At 42.7% G+C, this 12,023-nt stretch overlaps 1 protein-coding gene across 1 annotated transcript; it reads left to right on the forward strand.

Moving 5' to 3' along the window:
- Positions 1 to 2,604: 2,604 nt before the first annotated feature.
- On the forward strand, positions 2,605 to 4,527 carry LOC144888520 (uncharacterized). The gene is made up of 2 exons (XM_078766812.1): positions 2,605 to 3,319; positions 4,517 to 4,527. The coding sequence occupies exons 1-2, from the start codon at positions 2,605 to 2,607 to the stop codon at positions 4,525 to 4,527; spliced, it is 726 nt and encodes a 241-aa protein (XP_078622938.1).
- The last annotated feature ends 7,496 nt before the right edge of the window (positions 4,528 to 12,023 follow it).

Genomic DNA, 12,023 nt, shown 5'->3' on the forward strand with positions numbered 1-12,023 from the left:
AGGCTCTCATGGAATGGCCAGAGAGATGTCCACTTTAACAAGCATATGGTCACATGAACCGATTGGAGCAGAATAACAGCAGCAGACATTTGCAGGGAAGTTTGTCATAACCAAGTCGAGAAGAGAAGATGCTCCGTTGACTGAGATTTGGGTCGGGAAATTGACAGATTGTGTCAGTCCTAATGGGTCTCGCAGAAGTGCTTTGCTGAGGAGCCATGGCTGGTGAGAGAGGTACCTACACCCAGCCAGCTGGCATGGTGACAACTGAAATCACCACATATGGCATGAAGAACAGAGTTGGGATGGGTCGATAGAAGTTGGGGCATGTTGTCAGACCGCCAGATGTAGATGGAGTCATCACTGTTTGGTGGATGGTACAGAACACATATGAACAAAAGGTGGGAGCGGAGAGGAAGCCGTACCCAGAGGTGCTCCTGGGGGTGGGGTGGAGAGAGGGCAGTGCAGGTAGAGTGAGGAAGAGATTTTTTTTTTTTACAAATATAGCAACCCCACCTCCAGGACGAGGCTCAGGTCTATCATACCGGAGGAGGGAGTAACCAGGAAGAGATATTAAGGAATCGGAGACATCATGAAGGAGGAAAGTTTCTGTAAAGCAGATCAAGTCTGGTTTGTTAGAAGCAACCTGTATGGAGAGATTGGTCAAGTTTGAGTAAAGGCCCCGGATGTTTGAGGTCCATATCGTTAATTAAGAGGAAGGGGAAGCATCAGATACAGGACAGGGGAGGGGTGGGGTCAGGTAAGATGTGGAAGAGGAGGAGGAGGGAGAGAGAGCTGTTGATAGTGTGTCAGAGATTTCAGAATAGCTTGGGGAAAGGGAAGGATGAGGAGGACAAAAGGTTTGATGGTGTTTGGGTGAGGCACAGTGAGGCATTGTTTGAGGGGAGGTAGAGCGAGGAAGAAGGTTGGAGGAGATGGAGGTGAGAGTTGGAAGGGAGAGGAAGCAGCGAGGTCACTTTGAGGTGGAGGGGTGAGAGGGGAGAATTGGAGAAAAAATGAGGGTGGGGAGATTTGAAGGGTAGAATGAGGGGGTCATTTTGAAGGGGGGAATTTAGGAGGAGCGGGGAGTTTGGGAAGGGAAGGGTGAGGGGGTTTTTTAGGAGAGGAGTGGCAAGGGTAGACACACACTTGTTCTCCTGAGGGTAGACACACACTTGTTCTGATCTTTGTGAAAGGAAATTTTGAGAATGTTCTAACTCCAGTAAATTCCAGAAATAGTTTTGGCGAATTTTACAATCTTTATTTTATTTAAATTGAAAGAAATACTTGAACACTGTTGAACACCAATCGCCTTCTTGTTACTTCCTCTAACCCCCAGTTCAGCAGTACTTGGACATGTTAAATAGGTTGGTGAATAAGGGTGATGTCGAAGACTGCTTCACGAGTGCTAAACATCCATAATTTTTCTTCTTTAACAATCTTTAACTTCATTGTTGTATTTAAATTGAAGTATACATTCCATGGCACAACATGTTCTATGAAGTTTCAAGATGGTTCTCAATCTCATTTCCTGCAAAAGACTGACACTGATTTGTACACAGGTGATGTCTGTCCTGTAAATGTGGAAGTCAGACAACACAACAACGATTCATCTGTCACAGAAGATTCAAAATGTGCTTCTGCAAAGGAAGGTTCGGATGATATTCACATGACAAATGGAAGTGCTTCCCGTTTTGCAACTGGTGAGTGGAAATATAAAAATTCAACAAACAATCTTTTGTGTTGAAAATATAAAATTTTCGGAAATGTGTTTAATATTTTGCATTTCGATTTTGACAAAAAAAATTAAATGATGTGTTCTTTGTTTCTGTCGAACAATCAAGAAGTAATATGGGACAAAGAAGGTCCAGTCGCAGCTTGACAATGAGGAAGAAGCCTTTTTTGAAGAAGCAACCTTGAGATCAAGACTCACCTTCCATAATATATAAGTGCATGTCTGGGCCTCACAACACAAAGATTAATATTAAATTAAACAAACACAAAAAGGTTCTGGAAAGGATTACACCTCAGAAGTGTAATGTGTGCAGCACAGATTTTGCTTCAATGAGTGAAATCAAAATACACGTGAGGATCCACATTGGAAAACACCCCCACAAATGTCTGTGATACTGGTGCTTTGAAACTGGTGTTTGTGATAAAGGCTTCTCGACAAAAAGCAATTTGAAATTGCATATGAAGATCCATACAGGAGAGCGTCCTCATAAATGCTTGATATGTGATAAAGGTTTTTCTCATAGCAGCCATTTGAAATCACATATGAGGATCCATACAGGAGAGCGACCCTCACAAATGCTCGATATGTGATAAAGATTTCTCTCGAAAGGACGATTTGAAATTACATATAAGGATCCATACAGGAGAGCAACCTTACAAATGCTCGATATGTGATAAAGGTTTCTCTCATAGCAGAAATTACATATGAGGATACATACAGGAGAGCGTCCTTATAAATGCTCGATATGTGATAAAGATTTCTCTCAAAAATGCCATTTGAAATCACATATGAAGATCCATACAGGAGAGCGACTTTACAAATGCTCGATATGTGATCAAAGTTTCACTCATAGCGGCCATTTCAAACCACATATGAAGATACATATTGGAGAGTGTCCTTATAAATGCTTGATATGTGATAGAGGTTTCTCTGAAAACAGCAGTTTGAAATCGCACCTCAGGATCCATACAGGAGAGCGATCTCACAAATGCTCGATATGCGATAAAGATTTCTCTCGAAAAGACTATTTGAAATTACATATAAGGATCCATACAGGAGAGCGCCCTTACAAATGCTCGATATGTGATAAAGATTTCTCTCAAAAATGCCATTTGAAATCACATATGAAGATCCACAAAGGAGAGCGACCCCACAAATGCTCGATATGTGATAAAGGTTTCTCTCATAGCAGCAATTTGAATAAACATATGAATATCCATACAGGAGAGCGTCCTTATAAATGTTCGATATGTGATAGAGGTTTCTCTGAAAACAGCAGTTTGAAATCGCACCTGAGGATCCATACAGGAGAGCGTCCTTATAAATGCTCGATATGTGATCAAGTTTTCTCTCAGGGCGGACATTTGAAATCACATCAGAGGATACATACTGGAGAGCGTCCTTATAAATGCTCGATATGTGATAGACGTTTCTCTCAAAAAGACTATTTGAAATTACATACAAGGATCCATACAGGAGAGCGACCTTACAAATGCTCAATATGTGATAAAGATTTCTCTCAAAAATGCCATTTGAAATCACATATGAAGATCCATACAGGAGAGCAACCTCACAAATGCTCGATATGTGATAAATATTTCTCCCAAAACTGCCATTTGAAATCACATATGAAGATCCATACAGGAGAGCGACCTTACAAATGCTCGATATGTGATCAAAGTTTCACTCATAGCGGCCATTTGAAATCACATATTAAGATACATACTGGAGAGCATCCTTATAAATGCTCGATATGTGATAGAGGTTTCTCTGAAAATAGCAGTTTGAAATCGCACCTCAGGATCCATACAGGAGAGTGACCTTACAAATGCTCGATATGTGATCAAGGTTTCTCCCATAGCGGGCATTTGAAATCGCACATGAGGTTTCATACAGGAGAGTGACTTTATAAATGCTCGATATGTGATAAAGATTTCTGTCGAAAAGACGATTTGAAAACGCATATGAGGATCCATACAGGAGAGCAACCTCACAAATACTCGATATGTGATAAAGGTTTCTCTCATAGCAGCAATTTGAATAAACATATGCAGATCCATGCAGGACAGTGACCTCACAAATGATCGATATGTGATAAAGCTTTCTCTCAAAACAGCAATTTGAATAAGCATATGAAGATCCATACAGGAGAGCAACCTCACAAATGCTTGATATGTGATAAAGGTTTCTCTCGAAAGGAGATTTCAAATTACATATGAGGATCCATACAGGAGAGCGACCTTACAAATGCTCAATATGTGATAATGGTTTTGATCATTGCGGCCATTTGAAATCACGTATGTAGATCCATACAGGAGAACTGAAATCTGAAATACCAGGATATGAAAAATGAGGTTAAGATAATTTCGAAATTGAAGAAACTTGAAATTGTATCAATGAAAGTTGGAGCAACAGAGAATCCGGATGATCAAGAAAACCCTAACAGTACTTAAAAAGTATTCCGGGGAATATGACGACAAACATACGACAGTGGAGGCTGTCAAAGGTTTAGTGATGATTCAAAGAAAAGTTATGAGAATGAAGTTTCACAAACTGGTTCATGAATAATGATACTTTACTGAAAAAGGAGGTGGAGATTTTGAGTTCTGGGAGAACTTCCTTTTTTTTCATTTTTGATTTTAGATTTTTTTGTTCTCTTTTTTTATTTTGACTCGTGCTTCGGAATTTTGTTTTTTGTCTGATTTCGTTGTTTTTCTTTGAACTTGATGATAATTGAACTTAACCTCTCAATCTGATATTTGATCTCATTGTGCTTCTTTCAAGGTCTTGCTTAGGTTGTCAGTTTGTAATTCTTGTCTCTGTCCTTGCTTTGTATCCAGCCAAGTTCCATTTGTGTTTTTTGATTATGACCAGTGTGTATGAATTTTGTTTTCCATCTGATTTAGTTATTTTTTTTTGTCCCTTTTTGGTTATGCTCAGATGGCATCCTTCCGTGGCAGTTTGAACATTAAGTTTTACTCAATCTTTGCTGTAGTCCATGTTTCATTGCCATGTGTTTTATGGGGAGAACACCCTTATTGTAAAATTGTTTATTGGAAGAAGACTCCTTCCTATGTTTTTCATGAAACTTGAATTTGTGAATGGTTTCTCAATAAAGAGACGTCCCCAAAGTACAAATGCACTTTGTGTTGTTGTGAATATTGTCACGTTCACCACTGGGATTAACACCCCTGCGTGACGTATGGCCAACCGAGCTTTAACTCCAAGGCGTATGCTCAGACTATGGTGGCTCCTTTTACACGTGCGGGGGTGGAGGGTCACAAGACTAACCTGCATGGCCGGACACGAAGCAGGTTTTCCGAACCACCAACAAATAAACAGGACAGACAAGAAATTGGGAATGCAACAAATAATGAGTTTCATAAAATAAATGCCAGGATAACACGATAAAAAGGTAACACTGAATTCCTAAATTGAAATGTCTCCATATGGACTCAAATACAGACACAGGGAGAAATAAACGAAAGTAATCAATGTGTGCGGTGCATTTGCCTGCTACTCTGCTCTGGTCTCCTCAAGTGGTCCCTGAACCCTACCGGCCACCGGATTGGGTCCACGAGTCCTTGCGCAGGAAATGCGGGTGGCATAAATTAGTATGCTCTGATTGTCGTGTAGAAACCTGGATGTAATAAGTACTTTTGTAGACTGTGTGTTCGGATTAAGCTTGTATATTTGTCCCCATCAGGATTGGGTGGGGCATGTTAACGAGCTTAGGGCATAAGGATAGATTATTCCTTGTATGTCTTACCCTATGTCATTTATCCGTTGCCCCTTTTGGCACCACACCATATACAGTGAGGAAGTCCCATTAAATTACAACAATAAATATATAATAAAACCAACCAGAAGCCAGTTCTGACCACTGCCAATGGGACCGCGGCAGTTACATCACCACGAAGGACAGGCAGGCCAGGGACGCACTCCAGGGAGCCGTGATTGGTCAGGCAGGAGCAATAAGCTACCCACTGATTGGCAGAGGGAAGTACAGCAGAAAGCAGCAGGCCAATTGGCCAGGTACCACTGAGGATGTCGGAGGCAAGCAAGAAGCGGCGCGCTGATTGGTGGAGAAGTGCTGATTACGTGACGACCCTGACGATAAAATAACTCTCGGACTGACATCTTCCTTTCTTCCTTGTGTGACCTTCTAGCCCTCTCTTGCCTTCTCTCTCGCCTGCCCTCATGCCTTCCTCTGCGATCGACTCTCTCTCTCTCTCTTAGGTCCGGACTTGGTGGAGACGGTTGTGCGCCGACAATTCTCCCCCTATCTTCACGTTCTGGACCTCGGTGTCGGCGACAGTGTGCCGAGACCTTGCTGGGGATTGTGAGGAGGCCGAGTTGTGAAACAAGAGCTGGGAATGAGGAGCTGCGCGACAACTCCTGTTTGCTTCGCGTTCGATGAGGCTAAGAGTGAGAGGATGCTTGGTGAGGCCTAGCAGCGGGCAAATGAGCAGACTACGGCCTTCTTCCCGCCAAGAATCGAGCCGGGTCCGGACTGTGCATTCAGGGCCGACAATCCTTGACGATACCAGGAGCTGAGTAGAGGTAAGTGCAAATAACCCCAATGTTTTTATTTTATCCAGTTCACCTTTCCCTTCGTCTGTGTTTAAAGTCTGTTCTGGGAGCACTCCATTTAGGTTTTACTTTATTGTTGCACTTTTCTTGTTATCAGCATACATGTTAATAAACCCTTTAGTTATTTTCCCTGTACATTTTAAATCCGCCTCGGTTTGAGTTATTTTTTGCAGGGTGAAGTTGTCGGCGAGACCCGTCCAGGTAAGTCGGTACCCTTCTCGCATATAATCTGCCATACAATTGAACTGAGCACCTACATTAACACTCGTTTGCCTTCCGTGGTTCTTTTAGTGATAATTGAGGGAACCACATGACAGTATTTTGTTTGCACTGTAATAGTTTCTGCAGTGTCAGTAGCAGTTCGCAACTTCCTTATGGTGTACGAGTGTTTTATTGTAAAAAGAATAAAGACCAAAACAAGACACCCATGTTGAGATCTTTGCTTGTGATTGTGCTGATACATCTAAAGGATCTTTGAGGGTCGATAACTCCACTGTCTGATAAGTTTCACTTCATTTCCTCAATTTCCATAGACTGATCCACCCCATGGATTAGTCCGTGGCTCTTCCTCATATACCTAGGAATTTGACATGAAACCCGAGCCTCACCAAAGTGCGACTCTCTCAACACCTCGTCCCGATTCACATCACCCTGAAACTCTCCACACCTTGTCCCGACCATCTCAACACCTCGTCCCAATCCTCTCAACACCTTGTCCCAATCCTTTCAACACCTCGTCTCCACCCTCTCAACATATCGTCCCCACACTCTCAACACCTCGTCGCAATCCTCAACACTTCGTCCCGATTCCCTCAACACTTCGTCCCAATCCTCTCAACACCTCGTTCTGACCCTCTCAACACCTCATCCCGACCCTCTCAACACACCTCGTTCCCGCTGAGCGCCGATTTGCATTAAATTCATAGAACGCAAGATCTCAACTTTTTCGGGCTCAAAACGTCGCCAAATTCTTTTTCGATAAGTTCTGCCAACTTATTAGGATTATTAGGACCCAACGGTTAGGACCCATTGGAGGCCGATACTATCACCAATAATTTGACTTTGGGATCTTCAGGGGAAGGGGAAGCTCTACGCTTGTTTCTTGAGGGGGGAGCGAGGAATACATGTATGAGGAATAGGACAAGCTGATTAGTAATGAACACACCCCACTTCTTTCATTGGTGTGTTCATTAGCAACTTTTTAGTTCTTGCCAAATCGAAGATTTTTGAACTATTTTGGTTGATCTTGTGTGTTATTGCGAAATAAATGAAGAAATGATTTGATTTTGGTGAAGATCTGGATCTGGATTCGAGCATTTTTAAAGAGATTCTTCACCATTGAGAGATCGGTCAAAAACCGATATGAAGCACGAGATGTGAAAAACTTGTGGACCGATTATAACAAAACTTGGTTCATGAGTTGGAGAAGTGACAAGAACAAGCGATTTGGTTTTGGTTCAAGTGGGATCTAGATCTGAGATATTCGGGTCCGATCTAACAAAACAGAAACTGTTCACCTAGTGCAGGTGTGCTCTCTGTCGAGTGCTGTTCTCGTTAAGCTATGTTTCGCTTTTCATCGCCTCTTGGGTAGTTTGGTTGCATCATCGTCCTCGTGTAGTTTGTTTGCATCATCGTCCTTGTGTAGTTTGGTTGTATCATCATCCTCGGGTAGTTTGGTTGCATCAACATCCAGCCCTGCACAGCATTTACCATCATGGCATGACTGCACTTCATGCCAGCACTGATTGCTGCCAAGTAGCTCAGTTACACAGATCCCAATGTGGCAGACAACACAGCTGGTTGCTACCACATTTTTCTCAACATCAACTACGGCTGTCTCAACAATGGACAGATGTCCTCAATACCAGAGAGAAAATCAGAGCCGTCTACCTTGACATATCTCATGCCTTCAATACGATCTGGCACCCCACCCTGCACAACAAACTCTCCTCTTATGTTATCCATGGAAATCTCCATGCATGGCTCATGGATTGTTCCTGTCGTGGGCTCCAAATGAAATTCTCTCATCTCCTCTTCCTGACCAGGCTGGAATTTCTCAATATAGTGTTCTGGGCCCTGTGCTTCTTCTAACCTTCATTAGTGATCTTTCTGACTCTGGAAATCTTTATCTTTTTGCTGATGTCTCCACCATCTGCCGTTCAATCTTTCATCCTTCAGATCGACAGTCCTGGGCAAAAAGCAGCCTCTTAACTCTCTGCAGAATTGGATAAAATTATTACAAGCTGTTTTAACACATGGAACATGTCTTTAAATCCAGATAAATATCCCAATCTCACCTTGACTCTCTGAAAAGACTGTCTGGAAAACTCACATATACTTTCCCAACAATCCTCTTTGATTAAGTTCTGGTCACTCAAGCTTTTTGGTCTGACTATCTGCTGTGATCTTTCCTGGGAAAGTGACATGTCCAAGCTGGCCTCCAAGGCTAGTTGCCAACTGGGCATCCTCCATCCTGTGAAGTCCTCCCTTGGCATTGCTGAGCTGCTTACCACCTACAAAGGTTTCATCCGCACATTGATGGAGTATTGATCTCCCCACTCGGCTGGTGCTCCTGCCTCATTCCGAGTGTGGCTTCACGCTGAAGAATCCAAGGCTTTTTGGATTGTTGATATCTCACATGAGGAACCTTCTTCATGAGGGTCTTTCACTCTCTCACGTCAGACACGTTGGCGCTCTTCCTATCTTCTATCAACTTCTCTCCGGCGTTGCACCTCCTGCTCTGTCTATTCTCCATCTCCCAAATATTCCTGCAGGGTGCACAAGGTCTGCCCGTAAACCTCTTATGGTGAAACTGCCACAATCAAGACTCTCTGCTGACCGTCACTCTTTCATTCCTCTTTTTCCACCTCGGGAACGAACTCCCGCACTCTTCAATCCCACTCCTCCCTCCAGGTCTTTAAAACAGGTGTTCACCACCATGTCATATCTTCCCTCATCTAAAACCTTGATCTTTTCTACCCCCGTTAATCCACCTTAAATCCACCTCCTTCAAATTCTGATTTCTTTCCTGAATAAAATGTCCCTGTTTTGTCCATCTTGTTTATCCTGTATAAACTTACAGGATGAGCCTAGCCCTCTCTCCCGCTTTCCTTATTATATGTTCCATGTGTTAGCTCTCATCGGGGCCGAGATTAAGTATACAATAAAGTCACTGTCTCCCCTTCTGGTCAGCACTGTTCTTGGTCAGTTTCTCATTGTGTTGGTGTTTTTACTGCAAGTGGATGAGAACGAACATGAGGGATATTTGTGGTTCTACCAGGAATAATTTGAGTATAGCGACGGCCTGTACACATGGAAACTGGTTCCTCCTCTCGATCCTGCACAGTCTGATTGTAACTGTATATTTTTGCGATCAGCTCAGTTCTAGAAACAAAGAAATGAATGACTGCGGTGGTACTACTATATCGTCAGTCTTGCCCTTGTTCTGAACCATCAACTCTGAAATTACGTTGAAGTCAATTATTGGGTCTGTCACCAGTCTCTTACTGACCAAAACAGAGATTAAATGGACTCTTCTCTGCCACCGTTTTAAAGCTTAAACTCTGCTTCAAACCATCCTTCAAATGTAATGGGGTTCCATTTTCAGCCTTTGATCACAATCCATCCTGTAGGAATTCTTCCACTGGTCTTACAACGGTGTCTGACAAGTTATCTTGTAGCCAGCCTTTGCTTGCTTGCTTGCCTGCGAACCAGTCTCCCAAAGGGCCTGAACCTCAATGCATTCAGTGCACAGTGCATTATGGTTTAACGGTAGTCGTACACTGACGAACATCGACATTATTTAACCCAAACAATGGACGAGTTGGTTAAATCATGCATCAGTTCAACATTAAAGTGAATAATCGTAGAAATAATAAATAGCACCGCAAAGTGGGCGTAACCCCTCAGCCCATGCATGGTGAAAGGAAGCCGTGGCGGCCATATTGAAAATCGCAGCACGCCCATTTTCGAAAGGCACCTTCCTCTACGCAACCCCAACACACACTGCAAACATGGATTTAATCGGACAAGCCGTTCTGCTCGAAATTGACGGAAACCAATTTCAAGATGGCTACCGTGGCGGCCATTTTGAAAATCACAGCGCGCCCATTTTAGAAAGGACTCTTCCTCTACTCAACTCCAACACACCCTGCAAAAATGGATTTAATCGGCCAAGCTGTTCTGCTCGAAATTGATGGAAACCAATTTCAAGATGGCTACTGTTGCGGCCATATTGAAAATCGCAGCGCGCCCATTTTAGAAAGAAGCCTTCCTCTACCCAACACCAACAAACACTGCAAAAATGGATTTGATCGGACAAGCCATTCTGCTCGAAATTGATGGAAACCAATTTCAAGATGGCTGCCGTGGCGGCCATATTGAAAATCGCAGCGCGCCTATTTTCGAAAGGAACCTTCCTCTACTCAACCCCAACACACACTGCAAAAATGGATTTAATCGGACAAGCGTTCTGCTCGAAATTGACGGAAACCAAAAGTTGACGGATGCCTGGATGACTGCCCTGGCGGCCATATTGAAAATCGCAGCGTGCTCATTTTCGAAAGGAACCTTCCTCTGCTCAACTCCAAAACACACTGCAAAAATGAATTTAATCGGACAAGCCGATCTCCTTGAAATTGACGGAAACCAAAAGTTGACGGACGCCCGGACACCCGGACGCCCGCCCGTGACGACAATACCCCTCAGCCAAAATTGGGCTGAGGGATGAAAACGGGACTGCGGGTCTTGAACCTTCCTGGATCAGGAGCAACAATCATTCAAACCCCACAAATCTCCTCAGACCTTGATATATATATATATTTTAAATATCGTGAACAAAATTTGGTACATTACAGGTGATGAAGGTTCTCGTCAAGTTTCATCGAAATTGTGTGTGTAGTTTCGGAGAAGAAACTAAATACCTATTTTGGGTCGGATTTTGGTTGGACATGTGGCTTTCCTAGGATAGATCACAGCAGATAGACCAAAAAAACGAGGATATTTTACCAGGGAGGGTAGGTATGCTGGTAGTTTTGTTCTATCAATTCTGGGTAAATGATCTGCTATAGCAATAAAATGTTTGTTGATTATGTTACCTGTGTTTTTGTATTGTTGTGGATCATCAGAATCATTACCTGGTATCATTATAGAGCCTGCGCCCTGTGGATCTTGAATAAATATTTCAATCTGTATATACAAACCTGCAGGGTTATCAGATTTTAGTTTGTGTTCCCTGGTGTCATGATAACCTTTCTTACCTTGAGAAATAGATCTTATGGTGTTATTTCTTAGGTAACACCAAAGAGCTGTGTTATCTTGATACCATGAATACTGTATTTGTTTTATGATGGACTTAACTTGGGAGGTTATCCATGGTTTATCACTCTTATGAAAACGGATAACTTATGTTGGTAAATGCTGATCAAGTTGTTCTTTGACTATTTCACATAAAATATCACATTTTGTACCTGCATCGATTGATTTAAATACCTGCTATCACGTGAATTGCGTTATCCATCTACCAAAACTCCACAAACCACTGTCTAAGGGGACGTATTGTATTTTTCTTACCACATTGCACTGCGGGGCCCAGTCTGAGGGTATCCAAAGAACACAATAATTGTGATCACTCATTCCCATGGGGGTAGAATCTGGATATGAGAACACAAATGGGGGTAATTTGGGACAATATTATGCA

This window comes from Myxine glutinosa, chromosome 1 (genome assembly GCF_964187855.1).
Source record: "Myxine glutinosa chromosome 1, kmMyxGlut1.1, whole genome shotgun sequence".
Taxonomy (NCBI): Eukaryota; Metazoa; Chordata; class Myxini; order Myxiniformes; family Myxinidae; genus Myxine; species Myxine glutinosa.

Coding starts and splice junctions, on each gene's coding strand:
- LOC144888520 (XM_078766812.1), top strand. CDS start 2,605: ATGAAGATACATATTGGAGAGTGTCCTTATAAATGCTTGATATGTGAT.